Source organism: Carettochelys insculpta, chromosome 2 (assembly GCF_033958435.1).
Source record: "Carettochelys insculpta isolate YL-2023 chromosome 2, ASM3395843v1, whole genome shotgun sequence".
NCBI lineage: Eukaryota > Metazoa > Chordata > Testudines > Carettochelyidae > Carettochelys > Carettochelys insculpta.
This window is the reverse complement of record NC_134138.1, coordinates 24685034-24707585: the sequence shown is the minus strand read 5'-3', so window position 1 is coordinate 24707585 and position 22552 is coordinate 24685034. Positions and strand designations below refer to the sequence as shown.

Below are 22552 nucleotides of genomic sequence, written 5' to 3'. Positions count from 1 at the left end.
AAGCTTTACCAGTTTTGTTCAACAATCTGTCCAGTCAGCCAGCTCAGACACTGTGCTACCCTTTCTGGGACTGAAGAATAGTGCTATGCAGCTCAAAAATCCATATTTTCATCCATCAGAGGCAGGTGCAACCAATTGTAGCACTTCCCGAGCCTCGCTCTCCCATACTCTAAAAACAGCAAGAATTTAAAATCTCACTGCCAACATTTATTATTCTTTTTGTTATGAAAAAATGTTGTCTGGATATTAGCTCACTTCAAAGAAAGTCCTATAGCTATATGGATACCTGTTATTGGCTACGTCTACGCTAGCCCCAAAGTTTGAAATGGCCACGCAAATGGCCATTTTGAAGTTTACTAATGAAGTGCTGAAACGTATATTAAGCGATTCATGAACATGCGGGCGGCCGCGGCGCTTCAAAATTGACGTGGCTCGCCGCCGCATGGCTCGTCCCAACTGGGCTCCTTTTTGAAAGGACCCCGCCTAAGGGGACTTCGAAGTAGGCGGGGGTCCTTTCAAAAAGGAGCCCCAGCGAGATGAGCTGCGCAGCAGCGAGCCGTGTCAATTTCGAAGCGCTGCGGCTGCCTGCATGCTAATGAAGTGCTGAATATACGTTTCAGTGCTTCATTAGTAAACTTCGAAATGGCCATTTGCGTGGCCATTTCAAAGTTTGGGGCTAGTGTAGACATGGCCATTAAGCCAAAGCATCTGGGATAGTTTCCAGAAAACTTGGGAGGTCATGCTCCCTAGAGTAGTGGTTCCCAACGTTTTCACCAGTGTGGACCCCCAACCATTCCCCCAAACCATTCACGGATGCTCATCAAAGCCAATTCTAGCAATTCCTATTTGGCTTTTATTTTTTTCATGGACCCCCTATAATACCCTCACAGGCCCCTGCAAGGGTTCTGCAGACTCATTGGGAACCACTGCTCTTTTGAAATGCTTCCCAACCTTCTCCATCTCGTGGAACGCTTGTAAGAACCCAAACTTTTCCTGGTACACCAATGGTTTAAAAAATTGTATAAAATATGGCAAGAAATATCTTTTATTTCAAAATGAAACATATTACCATGCTAATTAAAGCAATATTTGACTTCATATTTTCAACTAGAATCTTAATGCAAAGTGTGAGCTTGTTTTAATGGCCACAACTGCCTAAGTCCTGATGCCTAGACATCTGGCTCACACCTACCTCCCAGCAGTGTTCTCAAACTGGGCCTTCCCCTGCCATTCTTGCCTGTAGGTCCCAATCCAGCAAGAGTGCTCAAAGACCAGGTCTTGCACACCACTGTTCTGTGTCCAGAGGAGGTGGCAGTGCTTTCTTTATAGCCTTTAGCCCAGCAGATTAAAGCCCTGACCCAGCAGCACAAGCATGGACAGAGATTGGGAGATATGGGGGGCATTGTCCCCCACTGTGTAGAGACATTGAAGAGATGGTACAAGGCGGGGAACTCAGATTTCTCCCTTAGCCCATGGAGGGAGGGAGAGGGCAGGGCAAGCTGTGGCGCCAGGCGTTCTGTTCCTGCTGGGCCATTTCCCTGACATGGCCAGTATAAGGGGAGGGCAGGAGAGTTGGGAGGTGCTGAGAACCCCATGGATTTTTGGCTCAGACTGCTTGAATGAATTATAAAGTGGGAAGATTAAAGTCTGTATTTGTGAGGTTTTTCTCTGCACTTGTAACCAATATCCTGTCTTAGGTTGCACAGCAGTGACTAGGCACCATATAATGTCTGCTCATACCGGTCTATGTTTGACAGTGGGCAGGGAGAGCACTTAAAGTCCTGATAGGTCCTGGTCTACAAAGACAGATACCTGAAGCCCAGATTTAGACACTTAACTCCCAGTTTTAGACACCTCTTTGACCCACAATAGTCTCTTATCTGGCCAGGTCCTCATCCACTTTGGATGCATATGCAGAGTCATTGAGCCAGAGAGAACGTGTGAGAATGACTCCACAGGCTGGTGATTAGGACACTGGCCTTGGAGGTGGAAGGGTCCATTTTTCTTGCTCCAGTGTTGATCAGTGTCCATCTCCTCCAGCCATGTGTTTGGAGTGAGGCGGTTACTTAATTCATTCTCCCAGGGAGTAGCTTTGGTCCCTAACTCCTAGACAGAGGGTCTCTGCTGTGGACCCAACCTGAGTTAGGTGTTTCCCTGTATCAAGGTCAAGAACTTGGTCACCTCCCTTTGTGCGTGGAGGCGGGAGGGGTTTAGGACACATTCCTCTCCTTGGCATTTCCTGCTGACTAGTGTATGTGGCTCCCTGCCTAGTGTGGGGGCTTCTGTGGATCCCAAGAGCGAGCAGCTAGTAAGGTTGTCAATGTTCTACTCACACAAAACCAAACACCTTTGCCCCATCTCCTGTTTCATCCTCCTCTGAGGCCCTGCCCCTGCTCCAGCTTGTATAATTATAGAATCCTAGGGCTGGAAAAGAGCTGAGGACGTCATTGAGTCCAGCTCCCTGCCAAAAGCAGGACCAACCCTAACTAAATCATCCCAGCCTCTGGTGTGGGGTTGGTGCTGATGGAATGGGGGTACAGAAGTGGGCTCTAGGCTGGGGTTGAGGGGTTCAGCATGTGGGAGGGGGATCAGGACTGGGACAAAGAGTTGTGGAGGGTGTGGGGGCTTAGGAATGAAGGTTCTGGGTAGCTCTTACCTCAAGCAACTGCTGAAAGTAGTGGCATGCCCCCCCCCCACCCCGGCTGCTGGCTGAATATACGTGAACGTCGAAGTAGGGCCCGTGTAGTCGTTGTGCGTCCTGCAACATCGAAATTGCGGGGTCCTCCATGGCGGCCATCAGCTGAGGGGTTGAGAGATGCTCTCTCCCGCCCGAGCTCAATGGTGGCCGCGTGGAGCGGCCCCTTAAAGGTCCCCTTCCCCTCCCTTTCCTGTGCAGGAAGCTGAGAGACCGTGCAGGCGGCAGCCCAGACATGCGGCCAGCCTGCACGTCTCTGAGCCACCGTCTGCCACCCCAGCTGCGATGGCCGCCTGGCAGCCCCACCAGCGCCCCCAGGGGACCCCCCCCCCGCAGGGAAGCCAGGGCAGCCAGGGCGGCAAGCGGCAGCGGGGCCCCTCCTGGACGGAGGCCGAGCTTCAGGACCTGCTGAGGCTCTGGAGTGAGAAGGAGGTGCTCCAGGTAATGGGGAGCAAGAGGCGGAACGTGGATGCGTTCGCTCGGCTGGCCAAGGGCCTGGCCGCCCGGGGTCAGCCTGCCCGCACTCCTGACCATGTCCGGAGTAAAGTCAATGAGCTGCGGCAGGGTTACGCCTGCGGCCGGCTGATCTGGGGCCGCCCCCGTCATTTGCCCCTTTTACAGGGAGCTCAGGGACATCCTGGGCCCCCGGCCCACCTCCTCCCCTCCGGCCACTCTTGATACCTTGGCTGAGGAGCCCCAGCAGGCCCCGAAGGGGGAGTCTGCCCCGGAGGTAAGCCCCGCATCCCAGGGGCCCCCCCTGGAGCCCACCCCCGGGGCACCGGAGGAGGAGGAGGGGGACTCCTCCTCCACTGACACAGGGCTCCAGATCCTCTTGCCATCCCAGAGCAGCAGCTGGGCATCCGCCCCCTGCCCCTGCGTGCTCCCCGACCGTGGGAGTGGACCTACAGGTATGTACCCCGCCCCCCGGTGTACACCCCCGGGGTTGAGGGGTGGGGGTAATAGATATGTGGCCAGGGCCCTCCACATGCCCAGATGGCCATGGCCCCAAGGACAGCAGTGCCATGGCCCCAAGGACAGCAGTGCCATGGCCCTCACAGGAGTGCATCAGCACTTCATTAGTAAACTTCAAAATGGCCATTTGCGTGGCCATTTCAAACTTTGGGGCTAGCGTAGACGTAGCCAATAACAGGTATCCATATAGCTATAGGACTTTCTTTGAAGTGAGCTAATATCCAGACAACATTTTTTCATAACAAAAAGAATAATAAATGTTGGCAGTGAGATTTTAAATTCTTGCTGTTTTTAGAGTATGGGAGAGCGAGGCTCGGGAAGTGCTACAATTGGTTGCACCTGCCTCTGATGGATGAAAATATGGATTTTTGAGCTGCATAGCACTATTCTTCAGTCCCAGAAAGGGTAGCACAGTGTCTGAGCTGGCTGACTGGACAGATTGTTGAACAAAACTGGTAAAGCTTGTTGTAGAATGTCTCTTGTAATAAATTGGGCCATTTGGGGTTGGTTTTTTCTTACATGTAAATTGCTGATGAGTGTATTTAAGGGAGTTTGTCAGTATGGTGCGTTACAAATTATTGCAAAAAGCCTTCAAAACAAAGTTCCTGTTAAGTGCATCATGTCAGGTATATATCAGTGTGATGAATTTTACTTTCCACACTTGCTTTTTTAAGCTGTTGTGTAGGGTTTTTTTGAGGACACATAAAATGTGCAATGGGATTTTGCACCATGAAAAGTGTTTGTCTGTGAGTGTTTGCCTAAGGGCACATTTGTCATTTATTTTAATTGTCTGTGTGAGTTCATTCAACATCACAATGATTGGCTTCTCGCACATAGTGTTTTTTTTTTTTTTTTTTTTTTTCCAGGAGCATCTGATGTCATCCCAAAGTATGTGCAGGATTCATGGCTCTTCTTGAGTGATGTGTTGTGGAAAATATTCAGCACTGTAGCAGTGGTCTGCCTGGAAATTTTGCATCTCTTGTTTTAGCAGAGTCCCAGTTGGAGAAAGTCTGCGCTGAGGGATTCCCCAGTGACCCTGAAGTCCAACTGGATGAGAAGTTTCTGGCAGACCATTTCCCACAACCTCCACTGACTCGGTCACAGATAGGGCCCTACCAAATTCACCTACATTCTGGGCAATTCCATGGCCAGAAGTTGTACAAATTGGCCAATTTCACACCTTTTGGTGCTGAAATGTGAAATTTCACAGAGTTCTAACCATGTGGGTCCTGACCCAAAATGGGACTGTGCACGGGCGGGGGTGAGGTATTGTTTGCAAAATTGTTGTGGGGAGGGGTCCCAAGAATGCCACCTTAAAGGCTGTGCTGCCTTCAGAGTAAGGCTAAACATGCCAGACAAAGGGGACGGTTACCTCCAAGATCCTTTGAAATGCCACAGCAGCACTGCTCCAATTGCCCACAGCTGTAAGGGAGAAGGGGGCCCAAGGCCATGGTCTGGGCAGTGCTGAGGGCTGACTGCCCTTGGCCCTGCCCCTTCAGAACTGGGTTGCCCACCCATATTGCCACAGGGTCCATGGTGGCTGTCAGCACCACTGGGGCTACAGTAGTTTCCACCCTCATTTCTGCACTGTCTCTCAAGGTAGCTCTGATCTCTCCACCAAGAGTGGCTGTATAGGGGAAGGACAACTCCTGTCCCTCCCCTGCCTGGCCAGATGAGCAGCTGGGAGCCCCAGATTCCCTGCAGCTTTGGGAGATCAGATTTCACAGTGCAGGACAGATTTCACAGCCTGTGACATTTTACACAACTGTGAATTTGGTAGGGCCCTATTCATAGATTCTCAGGGACCTTTTTCCCCACTCGTGGTCTGCACTGGATGGTAGTCTCCACTGGAATGGCCTGGTCCTGCTACAACCATCAAGGGGAGTTCTTCAATTCATTGTGTGTTGTTTCTTTCCAATCCAGCTTCATGGACTAAAGGGGCTGGCAGCCCGAGCTCAGGTTCTGGTGAGAAAGGCATGAGGAGGAGGAGGTCCTCTTAGTCTTTTCAAGCCTTTCATCAGTCCATGTGGTACAGCCTCTGTCTCACTTCTCTTCCCTGGATGGTCGATTTCACTATCAGCCGCCCTTGCTCTCTTTATAACCTTCAATGGTGTTGGCCACTTGGCCAGCAGATTTGACTTCCACCTTGGCAGCAACAACAAACGCTCTCACGGGGTTTAAATTTCCACATTTGGGCCCATTGCTGTCCGTCTGTTCCTGGTTGTGAGATTACAGCAGGTTCTCCTATGACAAAGCCTTCAGGAGCTCCGTGTTTCCCTCTGAGAGAACATGTATTGCCTCATGTTGGCTGTTCCTGGGCCTGGCTTCTTCCCTGCCTGGTGGAGGAGATCCAGGAGCCTTAGGGGTTGCCTCCCACGTAGCAGCTCCAGTGGGACAAGAAGAGGCCTGGGATAAACCAGACTGAGTGCCTGGATCTGAGGCTTCAGCCTTCTGGCTGTTCACTGGTTGAGTTCCAGATTCACAGCGTAACACAACATGCAGTCCGATGTCTATTACTTAACAGCTATGACCAATTAAATCAAAAAGAAGTCACAATTACAAAAAAATCCAAATATTTTAGACCTAAAATATCCAGTCGGGAACAGTCACTAAGGCTATGTCTGCACTACACAGATCTTTTGAAATAAGCCCTTCCGGAAGATCTCTTTCTAAAGAGCTTCTTTCGAAAAAGTGTGCGTCCACACACAAAAAACGTGGATACAAAAAGAGCAATCTGCTCTTTCAAAAGCGAGTGTCCACACAGCCCCCGCTGTTTTGAAAGAACAGGCCAGGGATCAAAAAAATCAAGTGCCATGAGGACTGCTGTTTCAGAAAAAGGCCCTGTGGAGCATCTACACAGGTTTTCTTTCCACAGAAGCTTTCTAAGGGGGTACTCTTCCTAAAACAGGAAAGGAAGAATGATTTTGAAAGGAACATGGCATTCTTTCGATATACTTTCCAAAGAACACTTTCTGTGTTGTAGACACTCCACGAGATCTTTTGAAAGAGTCCCCACTTGTTTCAAAAAATCTTTTGAAAGAACTTGCCAGTGTAGATGCAACCTACCTGTTTATTTCTCTGACTAAGGACTGGATCCTTTGTTCGTTTAAATCAGGGACAAAGCTACCACTGACTTCAGCGGTACAAGAGCAAGACTTAAATCCTTTTCCAGGATGTGTTCATCTGCTAGATGTTACAGAGTGAAGAAACTGATATTTGTGCATCACCTGTGGAAAAACTCCAATCCCACTGCTTTCCATGTTATTTTATTTATGATACAAAAAGCCAGTCTTCCACAAATAGTTATTTAGAACATAAAACTAAATGATTCTGTACATAAACAATTACATACAGCATTTATTACATGCAGTACAAAATGTGCTAGATGTGATAGAAATTGCATATGATACGATATATGCAAGGTTAGTTACATGGGTTAGTGCCAATGGTTACATTTTATTTAGAGCTTTGTGGTTGTTTCTCCCGAGACAGAAGAGACAGTTCTGAAGTGCTGCTTTTTCCTCTTCACCCCTCCCCAAGCTCACTTGTTTTGTGATTGGCAAGAAGGCTCATTCTTATCTCCACATTTACAGAACTGTTCTGAATTCATCAAAAATGAAATTAGGCACATGTGCTTCAACAACCTAAAGAAACAGAGAAAAATAACTCAAGTATTCCATAGCAATATTCCGCCAGGAACATAGCAAACAACACAGCCCATGTTACATGTAGGCAGCGGTCTGTCCTCATTATGGGACATATGCATTAGTTTTGGCAGAGCACTGGAGCTCTGCCACCACATGACCCAACATCAGGGAGGTCTAAGATAGCTTGTGCCAGCCAGATGATGTAAAGTGGCTGGCACCACAGGAAAGACTCTGGAGCACAGTATTCTGTATCTTTTACTCAAAAGCATTGCTTAGCAACACCCTTTCCCAGAAAGAGGAGTTTCCCCAACCTTTTCTACTTGTTACAGTTTATAGTGAATGGTATTATGTATCCAACTTGTATTGAGATGCAGACAGGCATCTTGTGATGAATAAATTGTCGGATTCATAAACTGAAAAATTAACTTTATAAACCCAAATTGTCAGGGCTGTCTTCCATGTGAAACTTCTATTTTTTTGGTATCAAGAGACCGAGAAAGAGGTTTTGGCTGCCTTACATAACATTAGTCAATGGAGAACTTGTTCTGCTCAAGTTAGAAACCACCCAAATCCACGGACCTCGATTTAGAACCCGTCACCCGCATTATCCTCATTTGTCATGATTTCAGAGTGCAAAATAACCCAGGACCACCAGTGTCCTTTGAGGGGGAACATTTCTGTCACAAATGCAATCACTAGAAGATGGGATGAGCAGAAAGTTAATTCTTCCCCAAAATTGCACAGAGGATGACACGACAGAGGTGAGATCAATGGCATAAGCAATCAAAGTCCTTTCAGGGGCCTTGTGCTGGGCACAGATGCACTTGTATGACATGCCTATCTGGCCAGTTTCCACAGAGAGATGAGTGAAAAGATGATGAAACCACTAAGCGTGACCCCCTCACAATGTACATCAGCAGCATAAATTAATCTTTTAAAAAGGACAGATGAAAAGGCATATGAAGGCTAATCTCCAGTAACAGGAAAACATCTATTGTATTGTCTACCTGCTTCCAGGCTCCCACGATAACTAATGACTGGAAAACGTAAGGCATAACAGACTACAGCCAGGACTTCTGATTAATAATGGGAATACTTTGAAGATAATGGGCCAGACACCCAGCTGGTGTAAACTCATGTACTTCCTTTGGTTTTATGACTGTTTACAGTAGCTGAGGACAGGGTGTACTTTTAATGCTCTTCCTCCTGAATCCATGTTTGCTTACTTACCCTTCTTGGTAGTTTTGTATAACGGACATAATCTTCCAGAAACATAAGGGCACCTACTACATCAGCAGGCATTTCTGGTATCTTCTGGCTATAATATAAACACAGATGAAACTCATACAGCTGGACAGTGGTATTTTCTAAGGCTACATCTACATTTACTTGGAAGGTCAATGGCTGCTATGCAATTTTTGGTAGGCCAACTGCATACCAAAAATTGACTTTGCAGTTGGCTACTTCCACGGCTGTCTTCATGGCAGAAGGCCGACAGGAGCACTCCTCCTGTCAACGTTCCTTAATCCTTGCAGCTTGCGAGCCATTCCAGGGTTGACACTGACCCTGGAACATGCCATTTGTCACATGCGCAAAACAACGTCCCAGCAGATTGAACCTACCCAGTCCATCTTCCAGAGTTAGTTTAGATGTAGCCTTACAAAACATTTGTTCTCTAGTCAAAAAGAATTTCCTCCCAAGTCATGTTTATTCACATAGGCCAGTGTGCTGTGCACGATTTCCAAGGAAAAAAATAAATAAAAGCAAACCAACAAGCAAAAAACAAACCACGACCACCTACCCTCCCACCTACCCATTCCATCCACAAGCAGAATGAATTTTGTTATGTGCACTAAGATCAAGGTAATGTGTGCCAGTAGTAGAAACAAAAAAAAATCTAGATCATGTATATTTCTGTAAGTTAACGTAGGCATAATTACTGCAGCCAGGCCAGGTTAGGCATTTAGGACTCACTACAAAAAGTAAATTTAATGCATAGATCAGTCAAACAGAACTTTGAAAAGAAGAAACCAGTAGAGCATACATGTGCACTGCAGGAAGTCCCAAGAAGTAACCCCCTCCCCACCACCAGTATGTGTTGGGAGGTGACTGTAAGAGAGAAAGTATGTGTGTGTGTTGGGGGCTGGAGAAGTTTAGGAGAGACCATGTGTTGTCTCAGAAGGCTCAGACTGCAGTAGCTGAGCTTTCCTGCTCCTGAGCCCTGTCCACCCTCCCTCAGCTCTGCAGATGAGGGTACATGGAAGGGCGGAGGGCACTGCCCAGACACCAGCTCTCCCCCTACCCGCATGCTGCAGGGGAAGCAGGACGGTCCCAGCAGCAGATGACCAGATGCACCAAGGCAGAGGCAGCAGCAATGTGGCTTCAGAGCAGTGGGGGGAAGGGGCACCAGAACACAATGCCATGCATGGCTCTCCTAATCAAGTGATTCACTCCTGGGTTGCTGCACAACCGCTCCGCTTAGTGCGAACACAGGAAGATACCAAAGCAGAAGATTACACATCTACCAGTCATGTTACATATATTTACAAAAATGAATATTCACATGAACCGAAAGCCCTTCACAAAAGGGGACATTAAAATAAATATGAGAAGAGATACCTTGTGCACTGCTCCATTGTTGAGCGAATAAACTGACCAATCAGAGCCAGAAATTGTTCAGTGTATCGTGAATGAAACTGTTTCAACAACGTGAGGAGCCCAAGCACTAAAGGGGGCCAGTCAATTGGATCCGCAGGCTTTTTGCACACCATTCCTGAAAAGAAAACACCACATTTTCCATTCTGTATTCATCAAAATGCTGGCAGCTACCACTTTCCCGGAGCTCCCAGGGAGGTCTAGCAACTGCCACCTCCTTCCCAGCTCCCTGGGGCTTGGTGGACCTGGGAGGAGCTGCTCCTCCCCAACATATCTCCCTGTCCAGTATTTGAGACAGGGTGATATGGTTGCCCTAGTTTTGAATAAGGCTCCCAAGCTCCCAGGCTCTTCCTGTGTCACAAAGGTCAAGATGAAACTCAAAACTTACCTCACAGTCAACTTAAGGGCTACATCTACACTACAGCAATTCGTCAACAGAGATCTTCCAGCAAAACTTCTGTTGACAGATCACATCCACACACAAAAGCGGATGAAAAGAGCAATCTGCTCTGTTGACAGATTGTGGCCGGAAGGCCGTCCCTCTTGTGACAGAATGGTTGACTGGAAGCTCCGCAAACAGGGCTGTCCAGTGAACCGGAAGCCCTGTCTGTCAACAAAGGGCCCTTCGGAGCATCTACATGGCTTTTTTGTTGATAGAAACAGTCAACAAAAGGTATTATTCATCATCACAGAGAGGTAGAATGCTGTCAGTGGAAGTGCTGAGTTTTGTCAACAAACTGTCGACAAAATGCATTTTGTGTGAAAAGTTTTGTCGACAAAGCTCTCTAGCATAGATGTAGCCATCATGTTCTTCTAGTATCTGAGTTCTCTCCCACATTAACAGAACACTGTAGATAATGGTGAGTAGTGCCTTTTCTGCATTACTTTACTCATGTTAAGTGAGTTGGCTGTGCATATTACCTATATTGTATTTGTCCTTGTATATTCAATTATTATCATTAAATATTTATAAAGCAGTCCTCTCTAGGATCTGACATACAGCAGTTACACTGTAGCTAATAAATGGAGTTGTACAGAGAGGGGACAGAGGAGGTCTAGTTTGTGCTGAATGTAAGAACAAAAACTCTAGCCCATACATATTAAGTCATGAACTGAATAGTCTCAGAGGGGTAACCATGTTGATCTGTAGCTTCCCAAACAAGCAGTCCTATGGCACCTTAGACATTAACAAATTTATTAGGTCACGATGAAGTGGGTTTTACCCATGAAAGCTCACGGCCTAAAACTTTTGCTTGTCTCTAGGGTGGCACAGGACTACTTGTGAATAGCTTGACTACATGTACACAGATGCCAATTGTATGTATGTAGTAATTCATACAATACCTAGATTTTTGTTGTATTGAAGTTTTGGCAGCTGGGCAATCAGAAATAGGAAGTTGACTGTGGGGAAATATGGAAGTCGTTTTGTAGTTATGTATATCTGGGAAGAAAAAGGAATACGTAGTGTTTATAGACTTATTAACAGAAGCTTCATACGTAAAAAATCTTTTTTATCCATGCTCTTACAGGAGGAAATCACAATAATCCAGAGCTTATTTGTGTCAGAACTTAAAAACACTGCTAGCTACATTTAAATGCACAAGAAGTCAGACCAAAATAATGTCTGACTGCAATTCAATGTATGTATCGGCCAGTATCACAGAATAGTGCATATCTCACCTTATTCAATGGGTTATGAATGCCAGCTGCTTCTAGATAGGCTGTAATTTCATACAAAAGTGTGTTGTCTTCCTTAGGGTAAGGCAATGATGGATTCTGATAATGGGCTTCAATGTCAGCCAAGATTGCTCTAAAATTATAAAAAAAGATAGAGATCAACTTCATATAGTTTATTATCAAGGAACAGTTAAAATAATAACAGGCAAGCCTGAAGTCATACAGCAATTGAGAAAGATGTCATATTAACATAAAATAAAATGCTGCAGACATAGGATCTCTGAAAATTATTTCAAAGAAAAATTCAGTTTTACAGATGTCCCTTTTGGTAAGGACAGGTATTTCAGTGCTTGCACGAGCCATGAACTGTACAATTGCTAGCAGTGGGGAAAAAGCAAAAAATATGGTGAAATTTTTACAATGTCACTGCTTTTAATTCTTAATCTAAATTTGACCTGCATTTCAGATATATCCAAATAATGAATGTATTCAAAATATGTTCTTTGCATTGACATTTGAATTAACAGTTACTATTGTCAATTATTTGTCCCTGAATTTGGCTGAATCTGAAACTGTCAAAACCATTCCCCAGGTTTTTTTTTTTTTTTTGTTAAGCCTGACTTAATTCACAAGAGCAATCCACATCACATATAATGTTTTCAAAGCATTCTGCTTCTTACTTATTGAGATTTTCCAAAGCAGCTGCCAAATGCTTAGAGTCAAATCTGCAGGAGTAATTTAATTCATTGGTAATCTGCTGTCTTAAAATCTGCATTTGACCAACCTGTAAAGAAAATGAATAAGAGTACTGAAAGCAATATTTAAATGTTCAAAAGACATAGAGAAAACATGTTTAAACACTATCAACTTACAGTTATATAAAACCTTAATTCCTTTAAAAATGATAAACTATTTTACATATCAATTATTTGTCCAAAAGTAAAGTTGCATCCTGCTTCTAAGTCAAACGTAGCAGCCTTTCTAAAGGCTAGAGAAGCTGTATTGCAGAGCAGTTTGAGAGAGAAATCTGAACTAGCGATTCTCAAGTGTGGTCATACTGTGGGCCATTTCTCAACAGAGCAAGTTTCAAGGCACATCTCATTGCCTGTACTCTTTATCCTGATGCCTCCTTAGCTTATTCTGTACACACTGCTTCGATATATGACAGAAAATAAGCGGACAGTGAAAAGACCTCTGACATGAGAGATGCAGCCAGTTGCTTATGTCATCTGATTTCATAACTCTGCTCTTTATTCCCTCTCCCAAAATGTGTGATAGCCTCTAGTTGCCAAGCAGTCTTGATTGATCACTTTGCAGTTTGAGTCTCAAATATGTTTAATAGCTTCATTTTGTCCTAATGACCCTTACAAAACATCCAGCAGAAATATAAGGCAGCAAGACAGGGGAAAAAAGGGGTGTTAGAGTTTAGCAGGTCAAAAATAAAAGCTTTTGTATACCCTCAAGAGATCCCTGAACAGAGTTACAAAAAACAGGGCATATAAGTGCTTGAATGCTGTTGGGTGGTTCATCATTGTGATGAAAGCAGATCTAAGAAATCCCACTTTATGCCTGAAGCTGAAGAAGTAATTTTAAGCCAGAAAGTATTACTGCTCATTCTGATATTTGGCCCAAACAACAGCATCTCCAGTAACATAGCTATGTGATTTGTAAATAATAGCTCAAAGAAAAGATCCATTATGGACTGGGCTTAGTCCTACTTAACATGTAATACACGACAGGATCATGGGAAGAGGCAAAAGAGAATTACAGATTCTACTTTTCTAAAAACAATTATGTTAAAATATAGAATCACAGAATCATAGAACACTAGGACTGGAAGGGACCTCGAGAGGCCATCGAGTCCAGTCCTCTGCCCCAATGGCAGGACCAAGTACTGTCTAAACCATCCCTGATAGACATCTATAGAAAGGTTACTCACCGTAGTAACGGTGGTTCTTTGAGATGTGTCCCCGTGGGTGCTCCACATTAGGTGTCGGGCTCGCCTGGCGCCGCAGATCGGATCTTCCAAGCAGTTTCTGCCAGACCGCGCATGCGCCGGTGCGCGCCACTCCCCCGCACGCTCCCGGCGAGGATGGGAGGGTAGTGGAGCACCCACGGGGACACATCTCGAAGAACCACCGTTCCTACGGTGAGTAACCTTTCTTTCTTCTTCGAGTGTCCCCGTGGGTGCTCCACATTAGGTGACTACCCAGCAGTAACCCAAGATAGGAGGTGGGTAATCGGATTATGTGCAGCTTGTCCCCGAGAGGACCGCTGTCGAGAGACGGGTATCCTCTTGGAATACCCTGTGAAGGGCGTAATGTTTGGCGAAGGTGTCACAGGATGACCAGGTCGCCACTCTGCAAATGTCTTTTAGCGCAACGCCCTTGAAAAGGGGCTGTTGATGCTGCCACCGCCCTAGTGGAATGAGCCCTGGGCATGGACAGGAAAGGAGTCTTTTGAGTTTGTAGCACATTTTTATGCAAGATACGATGTGCTTCGAGATTCTCTGTGAAGAGAGACATTCTCCTTTTGATTTGGGAGCGATAGAGACTAGGAGTCTATCCGTTCTCTGGAAGGACTTGGTCCTGTCTATATAGAAAGCTAGCGCCTCCTCACGTCCAGGAGGTGTAGGCGCGCCTCTTTGTTAGAGTTATGAGGCTTTGGATAAAACGAGGGTAAACAATAGGTTCGTTAGTATGAAACTCAGAAAGAAACTTTAGGAACAAAGGCTGGATGCAGCCGTATGGTTACCACCTCCTTGGAAAAAACAGCGCAGGGTGGCGTTGCCATAACTGCCGCAAGCTCGCTCACCCTGCGAGCTGACGTGATTGCGAGAAGAAAGATCGTCTTTATCATAAGGAGGCAGAGGGAAACCGTGGCCAAAGGCTCGAACGGTGGTCCCCTTTTCGCATTAAGCACCAGGTCCAAGTTCCACGAAAGTGGAAGCGGTTTCCGAGGGGAGTATAGGTTTACCAGCCCTTTAAGGAACCTGGTAACCATGGGATAGGCGAACACCATGTGCCCTGTCTCTCCGTGTCTGAATGCCAAAAAGGCGGCAAGGTGGACCTTAAACGAGGATAGCGAGAGTCCTCCTCTCTTGAGGTCCAGTAAATACTCTAATATCACAGCCATAGGCACCGAAAAGGGGGGCTAGCTGTTTGGTAGAACACCATGCCGTAAAGCGAGTCCATTTCTGCTTGTAGGTCTTCCTGGTGGAAGTCCTCCTGCTACTTTCTAGGACTTGCCGCACTTCCTCCGTACATGTGCTCTCTAGGGAGCTGAGCCATGGATTAACCACGTTTGTAGTCGCAGGCCTTGGGGGTGCGGATGCACTATGGACCCCTGGGCTTGCGTGAGCAGATCCGGCGCCACTGGAAGGGGCATCGGTGGCCGGTCCGACATGCGCAGGAGTAGGGGGAACCATTGCTGTCGATCCCACGTTGGGACTATCGGGATCATTCAGGCTCCTTCCCTCCTGGCTTTCTGCAACACTTTGTGGATGAGCACTGTGGGAGGCAAAGCTCAAAGCAGGGGGCCCCTCCATGAGATCGCGAAGGCATCCCTCAGGGACCCCCGTCCCAGTCCTGCCCTGGAGCAGAATCGCGGGCACTTCTTGTTGTGCTGAGTAGCAAACAGGTCTATCTGGGGAAAAACCCCATGCATGAAAAATCGGTTGCAGCAGATCGGGACGGATCTGCCACTCGTGCGTGAGTGCGAAAACGCGTGCTCAGCTGGTCTGCCTTCACATTGTGAGCGCCTAGGAAGTACGAGGCTTTCAAGGTTATATTGTTGGCAATGCAGCAGTTTCACGACCGGACTGCTTCTGCACATAAGGCACGGGACCGAGCTCCTCCTTGCCGATTTATATAAAACATGGTGGAGGTATTGTCTATACTGATCCCGACTACTTTGCCTTTTATATGGTCTCGAAAGTGTCTGCAGGCGTTGAACACTGCTCTGAGCTCCAGTATATTTGTGTGCAGTGACTGCTCCATGGAGGACCACAGCCCTTGCGTCACCTCTTCGCCCATGTGTGCTCCCCACCCTATGAGGGAGGCATCTGTAGTAAGAAAAACCAATATGCGTGGTTGGTGGAAGGGTACCCGTTAGCAGGTTCTCGGGGTTTACCCACCATTGCAGGGATTTGCGCACCTCTGTTGTGGGCGACGCCACCCTGTGAACAGTGTGTGCTGCCGGGTTGTATACGCTCGCCAGCCAGTGCTGCACGCTGCGCATGTGTAACTTGGCGTTCTGTTCTACAAACGTCGCTGCTGCCATGTGGCCCCGCAGCTGTAAGCACGTCAGAACCAGCACCGTAGGGCTGAAGGTGAAGACTTGCACGAGGGAGCCGACGGCCCGAAAGTGAGTCTCTGGTAGATACTCCCTCGCTGTAATAGAATTTATGCGTGCCCCTACAAACTCTATGTCCTGCGTGGGGTCTATCTTTGATTTTGTCAGATTGATAACCAGGCCAAGCGAAGAGAACGTGCCTGCTGTGACGCATATCATGCGTAGTACCTCCTCCTTTGAGGCCCCTTTGAGTAGGCAGTCATCCGGATACTGGAATATAAATACCCCCTGTCTGTGCAGGTAGGCTGACACCACTGCCAAGGGCTCGGTGAAGACTCTGGGGGCTGAGGAGAGGCCAAACGGTAGGACCTTGTATTGAAAATGTTCTTTGCCTACCATGAAAAACCAGAGGAATCGTAGGTGAGCCGGATGAATAGTTATGTGAAAATACGTGTCTTATAAGTCGAGGGCTGCGAACCAATTTCCATCGACTAGTGCCGTAAGGATGGAGGCGATTGTGATCATCCGAAAGCGTTGCTTGCGCAGGTACCGGTTGAGGCCTCGAAAATCTAAGATGGACCTCCTGCCTCCTGTCTTTTTCCCCGTGAGGAAGTACCTCGAGTAGAACCCTCTCCCTTGCAGTTGCTCCGGCACTCTTTCCACTGCCCCTATGAGCATGAGATGGTCTACCTCCTGCTTGAGCCTCGCTACGTGGGAGGCCTCCTGGAGGTGGGGCCTGGGTGGAGGTCATGGCGGTGGAAGCGACTGGAAGGGGATGCCGTACCCCGTGGCTATGATCTCCAGCACCCATTTGTCTGTGGTGATCCTTTGCCACTGGTTATAGAATGGTCGGAGGCGATGGTGGAATAACTGCTTCGGATGACCTTGCGACGGTAGTGATGGCGCAGCCCTGGATCTGTGTGTCAAACTTGTGGCCTTTGGCCCTGCCCTGAGGACGCATGGCTGTGTTGGGAACGATGCCTGGGAGTTCTGTACTGCTGGTGCTGTTGATGTCGCCCTTGCTCGTAACCCCTGTGGTACTGGGGACGCTGTTGCTGAGTCCGCAACATCCAGGGCGATCTGAACTCCCGTCCTCGAGGCCGCGTAGCCTTCTTGCATGATGGCCTTGAGCACTGGTTTCTTGCCCTCTGGAAGCGAGTCCATGAGGGAGGTTAACCTAATGTGGTTATCGAAATTATGGTTCGCTAGATGCGCTGCGTAATTTGCCATTCGCAACAGTAGAGTGGAGGAGGAGTAGACCTTTCTGCCCAACAGCTCTAGCTTTTTGGCATGTTTGTCTGTTCCCCCACATTGCGACGACTCCACCACCAAGGAATTTGGTTGCGGGTGGCTGAACAGGAACTCCGTGCCCTTTGTCGGCACGAAGTTTTTGTTTTTTTTGTTTTTTTTTTTCCCGCTCTCTTGTGGACAGGCGGAATAGTCGCAGGAGTCTGCCATATCATAGTGGCAGACTCCAAGATTGCGTCATCAAGCGGTATTGCTATTTTGGAGGAGGCCGGAGGTCTCAGATTTTTGAGGAGCTTATGATGTTTCTCTTGCACCTTAGCTGTCTGGATGCCTTGCGTGAAGGCCACCCTCATAAAACAGCTCTTGGAACTGTTTGAGATCGTCCGGAGGATGGACGTGCCCCGGGGCCGTAGCCTCATCCGGGGAGGAGAGCGAGGAACCGCTGGGGTACATCTCTCTGGACCCTTCCGGTTCCTGCTGGTGATGGTACACCCTCTCACTAGAGGTTTGCGAGGGAAAATCTCGGGGTTCCATAACCAGTCCCCCCTGAGATGCTTGAGTCTCTGTCCCCGGTCGCAATTGCCCTCGGGGGTACGAGATCGTTTGTGGGGATCTTTCCCCAGTAGATAGCCGATGGTGTCTATGCCCCGCGTGGTAGGGGCGACCATGGCAGTATAGGCACTGTTCTTGAGAAGGTGCATACCCTCTGCGTCTGGGGGAGGGCTGGAGAGAGCGATTTTGCTTAATAGTCCAGCGGTTCAAACCCCAGGAAGGGCGAAGGTGGTCCCAGCCAGGGTGAGGCTGGTTGCAAAAAAATGGAGAAGGGGGCTCCGGGTAGGCTAGGGGGGACCCCTGCCTTCTGGTTGGAGTCTGCAACATAAGCGGAGGGCTGTGAGAAAGCAACTCCACAGCCCTGTGCGGAGAGGGGCTGCAATGCCTCCTCTTGTGTGCAGCCTTCCCCCTCCCTTGAGGAGGTAACTCCGCCCCCTGACGTACAGGGGATCCCGGCCCCGTCCGCACCGAGCTCGGCACGCTCGAGGGCGGTGCCGCAGGTGCGGTGTCCTCCGCGTGCCTGCGCGCTCTGCACCGCCGGTTCCCCGGGGGTCGGTGCCGCTGCCTGCAGTGCCGCCGGTACCGGCGCTTGTTTAGCCGCCGCCCTGTCTGCGGTGCGGGGCGGCTGGCTGATTATCAGAGGCTGAGCCGCTTCCACGTGGCTCTCCGTGCCGCCACCGATCAGCTGTTGCTGCGGCTGGGGGCTGCTTGCTCCTCCCGTCCCGCTCGCTATTGTTGCCGGCAGGGATTGGGCTGGGGAGACTTTCCTCCGTTTTTGCGCTGATGGGGTGAGGGAGGCAGCTTTCCTTTTAAGGGCCCCGGGGGGTCCCTCCTGCTGCGGCCGCTCCGGCACGTCTGGCTGGAGGGCCTTATGAAAAGCAGTTTTAAGCCGCCGCCCTGCCTGCGGTGCGGGGCGGCTGGCTGATTATCGGAGGCTGAGCCGCTTCCACGTGGCTCTCCGTGCCGCCGCCGATCAGCTGTTGCTGCGGCTGGGGGCTGCTTGCTCCTCCCGTCCCGCTCGCTGTTGCTGCCGGCAGGGATCGGGTTGGGGAGACTTTCCTCCGTTTTTGCGCTGATGGAGTGAGGGAGGCAGCTCTCCTTTTATGGGCCCCGGAGGGTTCCTCCTGCTGCGGCTGCTCCGGCACGTCTGGCTGGAGGGCCTTATCAAAAGCAGCATTTTAAGCCGCATCTCCCTGTCTCTCCTTAATCACCTCTCGGCAGGACTCACATTTTTTTAAAGCCTGAAGAGGACATTGTTGGTGAGTCTTTCAGTTGTTAAGCGGGTACTTAGCACCTTCCCTGTGCTGTTTTCCCCGTCCGATGGCCTGCCTCAGCAGGAGGGCTGACGGCCCGATGCTCCTGGCCTCCGGCGCTTGTTACTGGGACTGGATTGAAGCTGTCCCGCTTGTAGTTTGTTTTGTTTTTTTTTTTGTTTGTTTTTTTTTGTTTTTTTTGAAAAATAACAACCGGCTAACTTGCAGTAGCCCAAGTACTTGAAAAACTTTAAAGAAAAACAGTTAAAGTCATTGAATACGCTACTTGGCCTTAGCCTAGTTCGGATTCCGTCTGCAGCCGACGGCGGTTAAGAGGAACTGGCGGGGACCGGATCGCGCACGTGGCCGGGAGCGCGCGGGGGAGTGGCGCGCACCGGCGCATGCGCGGTCCGGCAGAAACTGCTTGGAAGATCCGATCTGCGGCGCCGGGCGAGCCCGAAACCTAATGTGGAGCACCCACGGGGACACTCGAAGAAGAACTAACCTGTTCTTAAACATCTCCAGCGATGGAGATTCTACAACCTCCCTTGGCAATTTATTCCACTGTTTGACCACCCTAACAGTTAGGAACTTTTTCCTAATGTCCAACCTAAACCTCCCTTGCTGCAGTTTAAGCCCATTGCCTCTTGTTCTACCCTCAGAGGCCAAGAAGAACAAGTTTTCTCCCTCCTCCTCATGACACCCTTTTAGATACCTGAAAACCACTATCATGTCTCCCCTCAATCTTCTCCTTTCCAAACTAAACAAGCCCAATTCTTTCAGCCTTTCTTTATAGGTCACATTCTCTAGACCTTTAATCATTCTTGTCACTCTTTTCTGGACCCTCTCTAATTTCTCCACATCTTTCTTGAACTGCGGTGCCCAGAACTGGACACAATACTCCACCTGAGGTCTAACCAGTTCAGAGTAGAGTGGAAGAATGACTTCTCGTGTCTTGTTCACAACACACCTATTAATGCATCCCAGAATCATGTTTGCTTTTTTTGCAACAGCATCACACCGTTGACTCTCATTTAGCTTGTGGTCCACTATAACCCCTAGATCCCCTTCTGCTGTAATCATTCCTAGACAGTCTCTCCCCATTCTGTATGTGTGAAACTGATTGTTCCTTCCCAAGTGGAGCACTTTGCATTTGTCCTTATTAAACTTCATCCTGTTTACCTCAGACCATTTCTCCAATTTATCCAGATCATTTTGAATTATGACCCTATCCTCCAAAGCAGTTGCAACCCCTCCCAGCTTGGTATCATCTGCAAACTTACTAAGCTTACTTTCTATGCCAATATCTAAATCACTGATGAAGATATTGGACAGAACCAGTCCTAACAAAGACCCCTGAGGAACCCCACTTGTTATTCTTTTCCAGCAGGATTGAGAACCATCAAGAACTACTTTCTGGGTACAGTTATCCAGCCAGTTACACACCCACCTTATAGTAGACTCATCTAAATTGTATGTGCCTAGTTTTTTGATAAGAATATCATGTGAGACCATATCAAATGCTTTACTAAAGTCTATATAATGACGACAGCCCGTAGCCTTAACTGTGGGAGCTCTGCTAACTCAATTCACCCCTTTTACAAAACTATCAAAAATTTTGCCCAAATATCCCTTATCATTTGAAAACTCAGAAACGGATTATTATTGTCCTGGTAAAATACGTGCAGCAACACTGCATGTAAAGTTGTAAGATTCCTCTGTATGGTATTACCAAGACATGTTCCAAGTCCTAGAGGGAGCACCCACAAATCAGTTCACCAAAGACAAAAGGTTAGCCAGTGCCTCAGCCAGATGTCAACATAAATCAAATGGACCATTGCTTGGTTAAACAGCCTTTGACAGGAAAGATGTTGATGAAAATCTGCACCTTGACAAAAAGACAGCTGAGGTCTCCTGTCTACACAAGCTGTTCTGTCGCTCACATGTCACTGGTGATGATTCTCTACTCATTGTAGTGACAATACTTGAAGAACAAAGGAAGCAGCACTGGACTGGAGGAAGCGGGGATGCTGACCAATGTTACTGCTCGTCTTTTCCATCCACGTGTGGAATAAATTTTTGTCTGTGCACTGGGCCCGAGCAAATGTGCATAAGCAGAAGAAACACAAACCTAGCTGCTGATCAGCTTTGTGTCATCTGAATTTCTCCTGCACAGCATACAGGAGATACTGATCCTGACTGAAAGGAATTCAGCCAGTAAGAATACAGAAACATGTTGAAGAACTTTGCTTCGAATTCACTTACCATATTAAGTTAGGTATTAGTCTTATTTTATTTTTAGTTACTTATAACTGATTTTGATTCTTATGCCTCGTTAGTATAATCATTTAAAATCTATCTTCTGTAGTCACTAGACTTGTTTTATTGTTTTAGCTAAACCAGTGTGCCCGGGACTGAAGTGTTTGAGAAACTAGCCATTTCTGCACTAGGGAAGGCAAGTTGATTGCAGATACACAATTCTAGTTATGGCAATCACGAAGCTAGAATCAGCATATCTTCAATCAACTTACTTAGCCATCTTTACTGAAGAAGGATGATGGGAGAGTTTCTTCCACTGACCTTCCTTACTTTTCGCATCTCATGAGGAGTACAGGGTTTGATGCCTACCCGATAGCTTGAATTCATGTGTCCCTACCAGACATGCCAAATCGATCCCTGGAAGATCAACCCTGAGCAGGTCAGTCTTCTCGGCTAGTGTAGACATAGCCTCCATTTGGGATAACAGGACTCGTGCATAGAATTTTCTATCAATTAAATGATGGACTTTACATGAGCTTGTACTGTCTGTCAAGAGAGCTGGGCAATGTAAGATTCCTGGGAGAGTCTAGGAGCAGGAATTTCCTGCTGTTGCTCTGCATTGTACTGCATGAGTGTCTGGACATGCACAGCATGCATACAGTTTAACTGAGAGTAACTTATATGTTGGAGGCTGAGAGAGAGCAGGCCAGGAATAGCAGCTCTCACAGAGACGCAATGGAAAAGACACCCGAGGTTGGAGAACTGAGTGGACACAGATGTTCATCAACCCAGCTTGTACTTGTGGTAATGTTGCAGGAACAAATAACACATGTCCCAAAAGGGCACTCTGCTTAGCAGTAACTAAAAATATCACAACAAATGTACCTTCATTATGGCATCAAGATACGCAGTCCAGATCTTCTGAGTTTTGGCAACTGCTGAAGAATAAATTTTGCTAGCATTTGCTGTAACAACAAAACAATGAGTAAGAACACTCAGAAATCCTATAATTAGCTTTCCAGAAGCTTGTATCAGAGGCACTTACCTACAATTCCTTTCAGAGGGCTGACCACATTCATAAGAGCCTTTAATGCTTCCTGTACAGTTCTGTCTCTTAGTACGTTTTTCTGAAACATACTGAGGAAATTCTAAAAACAAATTAGCAGACATTACATACTCACAAAATATGCCTGATCTAGTAGCTCAATACAGGGATTATAGCAATTAGATCGACATTTTCTAACGGTAATTTTATTATAGGGTGAGTAAGGTAGGAAAATTCTCATGGACACAAAGGCTAC

The 22552-nt window shown here is 47.6% G+C and overlaps 1 protein-coding gene across 1 annotated transcript in view; it reads right to left on the bottom strand.

Annotated features, from left to right (window-relative positions):
- Positions 1-6917: 6917 nt before the first annotated feature.
- The window catches only part of WASHC5 (WASH complex subunit 5), a 52681-nt gene continuing 37046 nt past the window's right edge, over positions 6918-22552 (bottom strand). The window contains exons 22-29 of the mRNA XM_074985618.1: positions 22297-22399; positions 22137-22216; positions 12327-12430; positions 11650-11779; positions 11314-11410; positions 9934-10087; positions 8545-8632; positions 6918-7311 (exon numbers count right to left, since the gene is read on the bottom strand). Of these exons, the coding sequence (XP_074841719.1) occupies positions 7255-7311; positions 8545-8632; positions 9934-10087; positions 11314-11410; positions 11650-11779; positions 12327-12430; positions 22137-22216; positions 22297-22399 (813 nt within the window). The 3' untranslated portion in view covers positions 6918-7254. The remainder of the gene's footprint in view (positions 7312-8544; positions 8633-9933; positions 10088-11313; positions 11411-11649; positions 11780-12326; positions 12431-22136; positions 22217-22296; positions 22400-22552) is intronic.